This window comes from Balaenoptera ricei, chromosome 8 (genome assembly GCF_028023285.1).
Source record: "Balaenoptera ricei isolate mBalRic1 chromosome 8, mBalRic1.hap2, whole genome shotgun sequence".
Taxonomy (NCBI): Eukaryota; Metazoa; Chordata; class Mammalia; order Artiodactyla; family Balaenopteridae; genus Balaenoptera; species Balaenoptera ricei.
In genome coordinates this window covers 14,239,125-14,253,041 of record NC_082646.1, presented here as the reverse complement: position 1 = coordinate 14,253,041, position 13,917 = coordinate 14,239,125, and the positions used below count along the sequence as shown (strand labels likewise).

The 13,917-nt window shown below is 53.1% G+C and overlaps 1 protein-coding gene across 2 annotated transcripts; it reads right to left on the bottom strand.

Moving 5' to 3' along the window:
• Nucleotides 1-2,973: 2,973 nt before the first annotated feature.
• On the bottom strand, nucleotides 2,974-13,711 carry SCN2B (sodium voltage-gated channel beta subunit 2). Of its 2 annotated transcripts, none has more exons than XM_059929296.1 (4): nucleotides 13,662-13,711; nucleotides 4,678-4,844; nucleotides 4,162-4,372; nucleotides 2,974-3,472 (listed from the first exon to the last, which is right to left on the bottom strand). In XM_059929296.1, exons 2-4 carry the CDS (start codon nucleotides 4,825-4,827, stop codon nucleotides 3,273-3,275), a joined length of 561 nt encoding a protein of 186 aa, XP_059785279.1. In that variant the 5' UTR covers nucleotides 4,828-4,844; nucleotides 13,662-13,711; the 3' UTR covers nucleotides 2,974-3,272. The 2 variants fall into 2 exon arrangements, with proteins under 2 accessions (XP_059785279.1, XP_059785278.1); XM_059929295.1 differs by having other exon boundaries at nucleotides 13,466-13,704.
• Nucleotides 13,712-13,917: the final 206 nt, after the last annotated feature.

The window sequence follows — 13,917 nt, the reverse complement described above, 5'->3', positions numbered from 1 at the left end:
TTCTCCATTCATCACCCGTTCCAATTGCACCAAGCCATTCCTATGGCCTGGGACTGTCTTTTGGACCTGGCCAGTATTTTCAATTGTCCATCTGCTTAACCTGACCTTGCAAATACTTACCAGCCCAGCCTCACCAAGGAGACTCACAGGGAGAAATGTGGATCCAGCTTTTCCTTTTTATAAATTGGGAATAACTGTGATTAGTCCAGAGCTAGGGGGCAGATAGCTATTTCCAAAGCCAGTTCCAAGGCACCTCAAGGCATTTCAGTCCTGAAAAAATGTGCTTTGTTCTTCTAAGCTAAATCCCATGGGTTGGCCAGCCCATCTCTCTTTACAGGGGCCCTTAATTAGGAGAAAGGGACAGATAGGGGGTTCCAAGAGAACAGGAGAGGCAGAGGCAGTTGAGAAAACCAGCAGACTGAACCCAGCACAGCGCAGTGATGGAAACATGCAGCCAGAAGCCCCACGGTGCAGGAAGAGGTATACACTAGAAAGCAGGGTGCTGTGGAAACATCTCACCAGTCTCCCACCTCTACTCACAGAAGCCCCATTTTGTTCCCAGCCTCATTGCCCTGGGGGAGGCAGCTCTATGAGGCCTCTGGAAGAGACTCTAAGAGGCTCGGGAAGAAAGTGCATATGAGGATGGGTACCTGAGACAAAGGTGTCTCCTGGCCCATCCCCATCTGCTTGGGCGCCTGAGGCCCCTGGAGAGGCGCTGCTCTCCCTAGGACCCTCTAGGTCAGGGCAGAGAAAGGAAGGAACCCAGAAGTCTTGGGCTTCTTTATAGAGAGTTAGGACTCCTTGGAATAAACCTAGGGAATCTTGCAAACAGTTTCCCTAAATGTTATGAGTCCTGAAAAAAGAAAAGTTCCCAGCATCCACACAGATCCTCACTCATCCTGGAAGAGGGGAGCACTTAAGAAGTTGCCAAAAAGTGAAATCTGCAAGCTGCAGACATGTTATTACAACCACCCTTGGTCTCAGCTGGAACGAGGGTGCCCACTACCCATCTCTCCCCTCTCAGCTGGTTGGCTCCAAGGATGGGCAATGTCCACTCACCCCAGGCATCCTGGGGGCTTAGCCCACCCCCATTGGCAGTGTGTTGATTGGCAGTTAGGTACTGATGAGTTAGAATTTCCAGGTGAGCTGGACTCCTCCCACCCAGGAGCTCTCAGGCTGGTTGCCCACCCTCCACTCTGTGCCCACTCTTTCTGGCCTCTCACCCTCTTCCCTATTGTATCCTCCCTCTTTCCTTCCTTTCCTCCCTTCCCAGGGCCCAGATTCTGGAATCTCTTCCTTTTTCTCCTACTCCAGCCCTGGAAGCAGTGGCTGCAGAGGTGGAATTAGATGCACCAAAAAAAAATTCATCTTGGTCCCCACAGTGCTGACCTAGCAGTTCCCAGCTCTGTTATGGCTTTGTGTGCATCCCCAGTACCTGGCCCAGTGCCTGGCACATAGGAGATGCTCAATAAATGGATGTTGAATTGAAGGGAATTAAACTGAATCGCCCGTATGCTATTGCTCTCTCCCCAGAAAGGCCATGTGCTGGGCAGAGGCAGAGAGGGCTCCCAGAAGCTGTCAGAGTCCCATCTCTACCCCCTTTCCCCAGACTCCTGCCCTGGGCTCTGACCCCCTGAGCCCGGGGAAGGGCCTGAGCTCTGAGAAAGGCTGGGAAGTGCTGCAGAGGGTCAGCCTGGGGTTGGCGTGGGGCATTCCAGCAGCTCTGCCCTCCCACTCCCATCACCCCATCCCTGCCTCAGTCACAGCCTGGAGGGGCTGGGCTCCGGGGAGGTGAGCAGGGCTGGAGGAGCTCACCTCCCTCTCCTCATCTCCTTCATCTCTCTGTCTGCAGAGGCCCCTCCCACCGGGCAAAGTGTGGCTCTGTTCATCCAAACTGGAGACTGAGGAACCAGAGGAGAAGCAGGCCCCTCGGTTGTGAGTTTGCACCTCAGTCTCCTGGTCTGTAGTATGGGTGACTTGGCTAGCTGATCTCTGAGGATCTTCCAAGGCAGTGTCTCTCTGTCTCTCTCCCGCTCCTGAGGCTTGAGCAATTCCCTCTTCATGTGAGTAAAATGGCAGTGAAAGTTGGCTCCCCACAGATGCTACTTTCCTCCCCCCCAGAGAGAGCTGTCGGGGCAGGGGAGGGTGTGACATGGCTCCAGACGTGACATGGCCACAGGATCTCAGAGGCTACAAGGCTCCCCTCATGCTTCCCTCAGGGCCCGAAGCCAGATGAAACCCTGCTGAGGGTAACGGGGAAAGTCTGAACAGAACCCCAGCGAGGCCCCCACTCTGCACACCTACTCCTCTGACTGGCTCCCACCCCCTCCCTCCTTATCTCCGCACCTCAGCTGCTCCTGGCCCAGGTGATGGCGGCCACCCTGGGGGAGAAGGCAGTCAACCTTGAACTCCATTTTACAACGGAGCCCCCAGCCCCTCGTCCCTCAGCTAACTTTGCAATTGTCTCCTGTTAGTGGGTAGCTGCGGTGAAAAATGACCACCACCTGGAGAAACACGGCTCCCCGCCCCCCATGGCCTAGCTCAGCAGCCCTTTGGTACTTTTCTTGCCAAAAATCCCAAGGGCTTTGCAAGCCAACAGAAACCCAGAGGCTTCTGTGGTAGCAGCTATCGAAGGAGAAAGGTGAGAGCAGAGCTCCCTGGGCCAAGGCTTGTCTCCAGCTGCCTCCAGCTTCCTTCCCTTCAAGGCCCAGGAAACGCACGGTCATCCTTTCAACACACCCCCAAGTTATAGGAACCCATCACCACGCCCATGACGAGGCTGCCCAGGGCCAGGAGCAGCCGGGGAGCAGAGGCATGCCACGCCCCAGGCCTTCTAGAGGCAGCCAGCAGAGCCCCGGCCCACCTGCAGGTCCCCTCTGAAGCCGCCACCAGACCAGTCCACGCACTGGGCAGGCTGGACAGCTGGCCTCCTCCTCCTCCACTGCCCACCCTCCCCCTCTCTCTCTGCGCCCCTCCCACAGGCCTCCTGCCTCTTCTCAGAGGCTGGCAGTTTTGAGCCCGCTTCTCCCTCCCCCCAGGGCCCACACATCCCAGACGCCAGGGCAGGTTTCTCGAATCAAAGAGAGGTGAGTCTCTCTTGCTGCAGGGTGGCAGATACGAAGGGAGGGGTTCAGGAGGCCCCAGGTCAGCCCTGGGGTCCTGGTTCCAGAGAAGCACACCAAGAGAGGGCAGGCGGGGGCACACTGTGCAGGGCAGAGAGTGGGAGGGAGACAGGACGCAAGGGAGGGGCTGCAGGGCCGGCCGCCCGCCCATTACTTGGTGCCATCGTCCGCGTTGCCCTCTCCATCCGTCTTGCCCTCCTCCTCCGTCTTCAGGTCATCCGTGCTCAGTTTCTGCTCTTTTTTCCTCCTCACACACTTTACTACCATCAGCACCAAGATGACCACAGCCAGAAAGCCCCCGACGGAGGCGCCCACGATCACGGCCACAGTGGAATCCCGCTCAGGGGGCTCTGGAGAAGGAGAGGAAACAGACCCGCTTAGCCCTAGGGCTGGAAAAGGGAGCCTCGTCCACTGGCCCCTGCTCCCTGCAGTAGGTGTGGGGTGGTCCTGACTTTACTCTCCTCCGTGGAAAGCACTCTAGTCAAAGCCAGAAATCAACCCAGGCCATGGACCTCTAAGCGCCCCACCCACCCCATAATCCCAGGGCACCTAAAAGCCCCAGGGGAGGGCAATATAATGCAGTATCCAAGAGGATGGACTTTGAGGTCAAATGGACCCAATTTGAGTCCTGATTGTACTATTTATTAATTGTGTGACCTTAGGTACCTTACGTAGCCTCAGTTTCCTCATCTGTAAAATGGGAATAATCATAGTACCTCCCTCATAGGGTTGTATGAGGATGAAGTGAGATATTGCATCTAGAGAGTTTAGCCCTAGCTATAACCGAGACATAGCAAGTGTCCAATAAATGAAAGCTGCTCTTGGGATTCTTAAGATCGTGATCATGCTGGATAGCATCATCAGGACTCTCTGAGACATAGTCCTCAAGGACTGGAAGGAGTAAAACAGATGCCTTCCACCCAGCACATGCTGTTGCTCCCACCCCTCAGGAGGGCACAGCCTCTCCCAAGGAGCCCCAGCTAGTCCTGCTGGAGAGTAGCTGGGTGGGAACGGGCAGGGCCCCCCAGCAGCCCCTCACCTTCCATGAGGACTTGCAGATAGATCTTGCCGTGGCCGCGGTGGCGGTCGGGTGGGTTCATGATGTAGCAGTTGTAGGTGCCCTCATCCTCCAGCTGCACGTTTCTCAGTGTGACTGACACGTCATACTTACTGGGGTTCCCTGAGAACTCCACGCGGTCTCGGAACCGCTCCAGCTTCAGGTTAATGATCTTCATGCGGAACTGGAGAAACTGGGGGGGCAGGAGGCGAGGGACAGGATAGGGGGCTGGATGAGCAAGGAGCTGCAAGGACAGCAGGATGCCCCTCCTCCCATGCCCCCTTTTACCTGGAAGAGAGGCAGTCACCTCTAGATCTCTGCCACCCTCCCAGGGCCACCCAGGCACGAGAGCACACCTCTGCCAATGCCCTCAGGAGCAGCTAGCCCACCAGGGTATGCTAGGGTCCTGGTACAGTGCAGGGGCAGGTGGTGGGAAAGGGGAGCTTCACGCTGTGGGGCTCCTGCCTCCCCCACCCCTGCCTCCATCTGAGAACTCACCATCTCCTCGGAGCAGTTACTACACTCCTGGTAAGTCCAGTTCAGGGAGAACTGTTTGTGGTTCACGGTGTAGCAGGAGTTGAAGGTGCAGGACAGGCGGGCATCAGAGCCATTGAGGACGTTGAGGGTGGTAGGTACTGTGACTTCCATGCTCCTCCCTGGTGGCACTGTGGACAAAGCCACAAGCTGGTGAGGATTCTGGCAGACAAGGCCAGGGAGGGGGCAAAAGCCTCTGCACCTGGTGGGGAGCGGAGCAGAGCTAGGACAGCTGGCTGGGTCCCTTATGGCTGAAATTAGGGGGTGGGGTGGAGTGGGGTGGGCAAAGCTCCTAAGCGGTAACTGATGTGGCCCTTGGGGTGGAGAGAGACCACATCGTCTGTCAAGCCAGGGACAGACAGATGGCCTCAAGCCTTCCCTCCACCTGGCTGTCCTGCCACAGGACATGTCCTGTGTGTCATGGCCACCTGATGGCTTGGACAAGGGGCTGCACAGTGCTGGCCTCAGTTTCCCCTTCTTCCCACCACTTTCAACCATCTCGGCTGAGCCAAAGCCCTTCCAGCTGAAGCTGCAGTGTCCCCTGGGGGCAGGCAGCCTTGAGGACAGATGCAGATTCAGAAGGCCTCGCTCTCTATACCGCAGGGCAGAGTCAAGCCGTATGCCCAGTCCAGCCCGGCACAGCCCCCTTCTCTTCCTCAGGCTCCTGGCAGGGACAGAAGATGAGCTACGGGAAGGAAGAGATGCCCCAGAAGAATAGGCACAATTCGAAGGGATCAACTGATGGGTCTACAAGGACAGGAGTCCCTTTTGGAAATGCCAGGCCTGGACACACCACGGCAAGGAGCTGATACAGGCTGCAGGGACAGCAGGGTGCAGAATCCTCTGGGGAGCACTGGACCTGGTCCAGGAGCCCTGGGTGTGTGGCCTGAGAAGGCCCAGCCCACTCTGACATTCCAAGCAGGGCAGAGGCTAGGGTGAGGGGAGTGAGCCAAAGCCCTCCCAGCTGAAGCTGCAGTGCCCATCCCGCACCCCGCCCACAGAGGGGCAGAAAGCCTTGGGCACGAGATTTAAGGGGGTGCCCACCCTCAGGGTCGTGCAAACACCTCCTTAAATTTTGCACCCTGGGCACTGCACTCACCTCACCCTAGCCCTGGGCTGAATTCTAAACTTCTCTGCCAATATGGTCAAAGCCTCATCCCAAGAGATGAATATTCTTTATAAAGGAGAAGCAGTAATGCTCAGTATCAATCATTCACTCATTTACCAAATATTTATAAATCACCTCCTGTGCCCCAGGCACTCAGTCTAGGCCCCAGGGATTATTGCTATGATGGAGGCAGGCAGAGGTACTGTAACATGGAGCTTATATTCTAGGGAGGGGGACAGACATTAACAGGGAAAAGAAATGATGTAACTTTAGGTATTGATTCACAGGCAAGGGCTGTAAAAAATAAAGCAAGGTGCAGGGTGTGTTTGATATCGGGTGGTCAGGGAAAGCTGCTCCGAGCGGTGCCCTGTAGGTGGCCCCCCCCCACTAAAGTGAAGGAGTGAGCCATTTGAAATTTTGAAGGAATCCAAGGCAGCAGAACATCAAGAGGAAAGTTCCAGCGGTTGGAATGAGCATCACACGTCGGAACACAATCAGCAGAGTGATCAAGGGGGCAACTGGAGAGAGCTGAGGCCCCAGCGTTAGGCCAGGACCAGGACACTATTCTTCTGAGTGAGAGAAGCCACTAGGGGGCGGCGGCAGGGGGGCAGCTAGGAGGCACGGAGACCCCATTAGACCTGGTTCAATCCCAGCTCTGCCTTCTATCGGCTGGGAGAACATGGGCAAGTTCCTCCATCTTCTGAGCCTCAGGCCCCTGCTCTGTAAAACGCAGCTGATGATACCTACCTCCTGGGGTTATGGTAATAATTAAATAAGATAAAATATGTAAAGCAAAGGGTAGGGGAATTCCCTGGCGGTCCAGTGGTTAGGACTCGGCACTTCCACTGCGGTGGCCCAGGGTTCAGTCCCTGATCGGGGAACTAAGATCCCGCAAGCTTCAAGGCACAGCCAAGAAAAAAAAAATACAAAATAAAAATAAGGCAAAGGGTAGCCTAAATTGTCCTCAAGTTCCGCCCCCTAAGCAGGAAGGGCTTCTGGGGCAGTCTCCCGGCGGGGCACCTTGGAGCCTGACCCCTCAGGGCAGCCCCTTGGAATTCCCCCGGATTGCACAGGGCTCGCGTTTTGCAAAAGATTTCGTTGTGCAAAGCTGCCGGGCCCCACCCCAGGGGCAGCAGCACTGCAGCCTGGAAGCAGGGATAGCGAAGTCCTTCCACTCAGCTCATCCCTTGGGATGAGTGGCCAGGGCCAGTAGGCAGGACTTAAGAACAGGAGATGCTCTGAACTGCTGGCCAGGGAGGTCAGGACCCAGCCCTAGACAGAGGCACAGGCACACGGCCCCACCTGCAAGGCCAGGCTTCCAGGTGTGCTCAAGTGCTCAGCAGGGAAATAGGAACTGGAGAGGCTGAGCGGCACCTCCAGGAGAACAAAGCCCAGTTCCTCTCTCCTCACTCTCACGCGCTATGAAAGCACTGAGCACGGCGCCAGGCTAGGAGGAGGTGTGCTGAACATGCCATCTCCGCCCCCGCTCTGCAGAGGCGGAGGTATCTTCAGGGAAGGAGCCCGGCAGGGCCGTGTCCTGAGCTTACCTCACATCCCAGGAACACCTTGCTTCCCTAGCACCTTCCCTGGGAAGGTTCGGCGACCTTTCCAGGGCACCTGAGCAAAAGGAGCCTCCAAGTGGCATTAGGAAGAAGGTCCCACACATCTGGCTGACCCATCCCTGCCTCTGTCCCGCCCCAGGCCACAACATCACTCCAGAGACAGAACTTGAACCCTACCAGGAGCTCCCTCCATCTTGAAGGAGCTAGCACTCTGCTGTGCGGGAGGGCAGGGCCCTGGGGAGCGAGGGGCCTTTTCTGGCCAGCAGGAGGGGGGCACACTGAGACCGTGCAATCCGGGTCCTTCCCCGCATCCCTATGGCGCGGCCTGCAGGAGGCACCAGGCGGACACGTGTGCCCTCTAGTGGTCAGAGAGGTCAACCGTCAAGTCCCAACTGCAGAGAGAGGAACAGGGGCCACCAAAGCAGGGGGAACCTCGGGAACTGTAGATCCAGCTCCATCATCTTACCAACGAGGAAAGTGAGGCCTGAGAGAGACACACAGCAGGTAGGGACAAGCCGGGTCCCGAATCACGGTTCCTGGCTCCCAGTACAGCACCCACTTCCGCCTGAGGTCTCCCAGGGTCTCAGCTCAGGGCAAGGGCCTTAGGCCTTTCACCAATCCAGGCCCTCATTAAAGATGAGGAAATCATCATGCAACGAGGACAGAGTTGTGAGCAAAATCCTGGGCTCCTGATGAACTCTGCTGCTTCAGGAAATTAGCCGAATCCACAGCTAGGGCCACAAAAGGGCTTCATAGTAACAACAAGGTGCTTACTGTGTGCCAGGCGCTGTTTACATACCCTACAGATATCACCTCATTTAATACAACAACCCTATTATCACCCCCACTTTCCAGGTGAGGAAATGGAGCACAAAGAAGTTAAATGAATAGCCCAAGTTCACAGCTGGTAAGTGACAAAGCTAGACTGGAACCCAGGCTGCCAGGCTGCCGGGCTCTAGACAGCAGCTTGAGGGGTGGAGGCTGGGTGAGGGGGTGATTTTTGTTCCAAGGGGTCGCAGGGCTCAGTCCTCCTGCTGTCTACATGGCAGGTCCGGCCCCCATGTCAGCCCCCAGCCAGTCAGGCTGGCAGAGGGGAATGGTCTTCTTTAAAGGAACCTCCATACAAGGGGGGCTCACAGTCTTCCTGGTTGTCCCCTTTGGGACCAGGTCTGGAGCCTGAGTCTCTGATCTCCAACTCACAGAAAGGAAATGATTCAACAAGGGTACCGTAAGGATGTGGCTTTTGAGCTCAGTTCCAAAACTTCACTGGTGCCCAGGCCCCCTCACTCTCTCTAAGGCGTATCTGGGCACCTCAGGCCCCACGTCATATACTTTTCTAACTGGCCCGTCTTGCAGAGATCACAAAAATTTGCTCATCTCCTGTCAAACACTATTTCCTACAGAGACTAGAAGTTAATTCTCTTCACGCCTCTTTCCAACCCTACAGCAACCTATGAGGTAGGTTAATTTTCTTCTTGGTTAAAAAAAAAAGAACAGAGTTTGTCTAAGCAGAGAAATTAGTCCCCACCCTTCTGGAGCACGCTGTGTCCCAGGGCAACCCCTGCCTCCCAGGTGACTATGGCACGCAGCCCAACTCCTGGGCTGCCTTACCATTCAGACCCACCGCCTCAGGTCTCCCTCCCAGGCCAGGCCACCCCCATGCAGCTAGGAAAGCACCTGTCCTTGTCACCCCTCACCCCCAATCGCCATTGGCTCCCTGCTGCTTTCAGGATCTCGTCCAGGCTCCTGGGCTTCTGAGCCCTTTGCCATCTGGGACCATCCAGCACCCCAGCCTCATTTCCTGTCCTGCTCCCAACCCTTCACGCTTCCTCCACTCCAGTGACCCTGGAGTTCTTACTTTTCTGAAAACGCCGCCTTCTCCCACTCCTCCATGCCTTTGCACGTGTTTTTGCTGCAGGTTGGGAAGCTCATTCACCCTGCTGCCCCTGAGCCCTCTTGCGTACCCCGCAGATCCCAGCTAACAAGGCATCGCCCCCGTGGCAGCTTCTCCAGTGCCCATGCCCTCTCCCCAGACCGGGAGGTTTCTGTCACTTCCAGACCGGGAGGCAGAATGGCATAGTGGCCAAGACCAGCACTCTAGCACCGTGGTCTGATCTTACGAAAGATGGTTCACCTCCCAGCACCTCAAGTTTCCTCATCCGTAAAATGGGAGACAACAATAGGCCCTACCTCCTGGGGCTGTTGTGAGGACTGAATACTAAAACATAAAGCTCACAGCAGTGCCTGGCACATGGTCAGCCCCCACCAAAGGTTAGCTGCTAACATGGGATGCTGCATTACTATTTTTTGTTTATGTTCCCTAGTCCCTCGGGAGACTCTGGGGAGCTGATTCTTATTTATCTTGGCATCCCTGGGCCCAGAACAGCATGTGACACACAGTGGGCACTCGATAAAAGTCTATAGAGGGAAGGGAAGGCGTTTTCCCCTGTGTGTCCGTGTGCAGTGGGCCTGAGTGAGGACCAGACACCACTTTCTAAGCCTCGCCTAACATAACCCAGACTTTGGTAACCATGCCAATGACCGTGGAGCCAAGAGTTTTGAGAAGAACTCTAAGGAAAACCAATCATTTGGATTGCTTCTAACTGAAAACTAGTCTCATGTGCTTCTGTCGTGTGTACAGCAGGTTGGCCAGCTGTCCCCTGTCCCTTTGTCAGCTCTGTAGTCATCCTCACAAACCCAGGCCCTGTCTCAGCCCCCTCCCTTGTCACTTGTGACATCCCTCCATCTTGGGGACTGATGCTGCTACAACCACCAAGGTTCCATTGTCCACTTGAGCCCTCGGCCTTGGAGTACCAGGGCATGCCTCATCACAGCGCCAATCAAGTTCAAGTTCAAGGTCCCTACTCCTGCACCCTCCCCCCATCCAGGTTTGCAGAGGCTTTAGCTTCCTCCCACCACTGCCTCACAGCCCCCATGCCTTGACCTCTTCACCCTAGATTCCATCTTCCTCTAAGCAACACCCTGGTCCTGGTCCCCGAGCCCCCTTGCTTTCTTCACTTAGATAAGGCTCTCCCTCCTGCAGGAAGCTCTCCCTAACTCCCCAAAGAGGTTGTCTGTCCTCCATCCTCATTTCCTTGTACACTGGTCGCTCACCCAACTCCCCTCTTTTTGCCTGTACTTAAGATTCTTTGATCCAAATTATTGTTACTATAGCAGCATCATTTCTTAAATATTGGGGGCAGTAGAATTCAGTGGTTAAGAATGGGGTGAAGCAAAAATAAACTCAAAATGGATTAAAGACCTAAATGTACAGCCAGACACTATAAAACTCTTAGAGCAAAACATAGGCAGAACACTCTATGACATAAATCACAGCAAGATCCTTTTTGACCCACCTCCTAGAGAAATGGAAATAAAAACAAAAATAAACAAATGGGACCTAATGAAACTTAAAAGCTTTTGCACAGCAAAGGAAACCATAAACAAGAAGAAAAGACAACCCTCAGTGTGGGAGAAAATATTTGCAAATGAAGCAACTGACAAAGGATTAATCTCCAAAATATACAGGCAGCTCATGCAGCTCAATAGCAAAAAAACAAACAACCCAATCCAAAAATGGGCAGAAGACCTAAATAGACATTTCTCCAAAGAATATATACAGATTGCCAACAAACACATGAAAGAATGCTCAACATCACTAATCATTAGAGAAATGCAAATCAAAACTACAATGAGGTATCACCTCACACCAGTCGGAATGGCCATCATCAAAAAAATCTGCAAATAATAAATGCTGGAGAGGGTGTGGAGAAAAGGGAACCCTCTTGCACTGTTGGTGGGAATGTAAATTGATACAACCACTATGGAGAACAGTATGGAGCTTCCTTAAAAAACTAAAAATAGAACTACCATACGACCCAGCAATCCCATTACTGGGCATATACTCTGAGAAAACCATAATTCAAAAAGAGTCATGTACCACAATGTTCATTGCAGCTCTATTTACAATAGCCAGGACATGGAAGAAATCTAAGTGTCCATTAACAGATGAATGGATAAAGAAGATGTGGCACATATATACAATGGAATATTACTCAGCCATAAAGAGAAACGAAACTGAGTTATTTGTAGTGAGGTGGATAGACCTAGAGTCTGTCATACAGAGTGAAGTAAGTCAGAAAGAGAAAATCAAATACTGTATACTAACACATATATATGGAATCTAAAAAAAAAAAAAAAATGGTTCTGAAGAACCTAGGGGCAGGACAGGAATAAAGATGCAGACATAGAGAATGGACTTGAGGACACGGGGAGGGGGAAGGGTAAGCTGGGACAAAGTGAGAGAGTGGCATGGACATATATACACTACCAAATGTAAAATAGCTAGCTAGTGGGAAGCAGCCGCATAGCACAGGGAGATCAGCTCGGTGCTTTGTGACCACCTAGAGGGGTGGGATAGGGAGGGTGGGAGGGAGGGAGATGCAAGAGGGAAGGGATATGGGAATATATGTATATGTATAGCTGATTCACTTTATTATACAGCAGAAACTAACACACCACTGTAAAGCAATTATACTCCAATAAAGATGTTAAAAAAAAAAAAAGAATGGGGTGAAGTCAGACAACCAGGGGTTCAAATCTCAGCTCCCCTTAAACTACTGTGACCTTACTGGGCAAGTTACTTAACTTCTCTGTGCCTGTTTCCTCATCTGTAACGTGAGGATCATAATTTATCTGCCCCATACGGTAACCAATTGCCGTGAGGACTAAACAAGATACACAGCACGTGGGCACGTGAAAAGAGTTCATAAAGGCTAGCTATTATTGAGCACTTGCTATGTGCCAGACTCACAAAAAACCCAGGCAGTAGGTATTCTCCAGTTCACCCAGGAAAGAACTGAAGCTCAGAGGGGAGTAACTTGCCGATAGTATGAAGTAAATGACAAAGGTGGCTTTAAACCCAGATCGAGTCCAAGGCTCATGCTGTCTCTACTGCCTGAGCTTCCCTAACACTCCTGCTCTGTTGTTAATATGTTCAGTAACTCAGCAAAGCTCCTAGGCCTTATCGTGTAGGCTGTCAGGGGCCCTGGGCTGTCTCTAGCACTCCTGCCCAATATCCAGCACAGCATGCCAGAGGAGGAGAGAAAAAGAGGGAGAGAAGGAGTGAGAGAGAGACTTTGGGATGGGGAGTATTCCCACTGACAGCTGTTGGACTGGATCCTCAATTGCTATGCCAGCAATGAGTAAGTTTAAGAGCAAGAAGGAAACTACCTATAAAGCAGGCTTGCAAGTGACTCCCTAGCCCACCTACCCACCAGGAAGTCCATGAGTGGCCATGTATGAAATTAGCATTTGGATATCTTGACAGTCTGCAAGGTGGAGCTGGACAGTTTGAAGACATGATCCAAAGGGCCACAACCACACTCATGTGTTCCTTTTCTTTCTTTTTTTTTTCTGATCCCTTCACCTGACCCCTCCTCCACTCCATCTGGCCCAAGCCAGAGAGCTTCTCCATCAGTGCCTGCTTCAGCCGTTCTCTTCCCAATGCAGAGATCATTCCTCAAACCTGCTTCCCACCTACGCCTCCACACACTGCAACAAATCGGTGGTACAGATTTCCAGGAAGCCAGACCCAGACTCAACTTTCTGCCCCCCTACTCCCCCGTACACTCTTTTCTGATATCCTAAATCCACCAGATTCCAAAGATCAAGGTTCACAGAAGAAGCCCCTTAAGGGAGCATTAAGTCCCAGGAGATTTGTAGCAGCTAAAAGAAAAAATCCATGAAGAGGCTCTGCACATCAGCCTACCCTCCGCCCCCAGCCCCCCCCCCCCCACATACGTCCATTTCAGGGAAATCCAAAGAAAAATCACCTCCCTTGACAACTGACACCTCCAAGGAACACTCAGATCCCCTGACCCAACATTTCTGCGACCAAGCCGTCCCAGCGTTATGCAGTCCCCAGCCACATCTCCCCCCATCCCCGTGCCTCCCTTCCCAAGGACAACGCCGAAGGGAGGCTCAAGCGATGTCTTCTTTCCTGCCCCCGGCCCCCATCCTCCTCCTGTTGCGGCTGCACTTCTGGACCCTCAGGAGCATGCAGATGTGCAGTCTAACTTACCCAAAGAGAAAAAGAGACTGAGCCCCGTGAGACTGAAGGCAGGGCGAGGTAGCCAGGCATCTTTGTGCATTTTCAGAGACTGAGATGTTAGTCGGGTGGGATAGGGGAGAGGGTGATTTGAGGGGCCGAGGGCTACAGGGGAGGAATGGTTAGATGCTAAAAGAAAAATGCACGGATGTACTTCAAAGACACATACAACATTAAGGAAGCTTTATTTCCATCTCTCTAATATGGCCGGCTTGTATGTTGCTGCTAAAAAGAGAGAGGGAGTGTGGAAGGGAGAGAGAAAAAAGTGGATGGAGTAAATTTTGTGGTTGGTGGATTTCGAAAAGCAGGTGGGAGGGCATAAAAAAATCTGTCTGCAAAGAGCAAAGTTCCTCGGAAATTTTTACCCTCCAAAACCAGAACTAAAGCATGGCCTGCCTTTCTTCTTCACTTGGGTGATTGTTGGA

Excerpts from the sequence above, each read along its gene's own strand:
- SCN2B (XM_059929295.1), bottom strand. The coding sequence starts at position 13,535 with ATGCACAAAGATGCCTGGCTACCTCGCCCTGCCTTCAGTCTCACGGGG. Across the intron at positions 4,845-13,465 it reads CAGTCTCTTTTTCTCTTTGG|TGCCACCAGGGAGGAGCATG; the intron begins GTAAGTTAGACT and ends CTTTGTCCACAG. Across the intron at positions 3,473-4,161 it reads TCTGCAAGTCCTCATGGAAG|AGCCCCCTGAGCGGGATTCC; the intron begins GTGAGGGGCTGC and ends CTCCTTCTCCAG.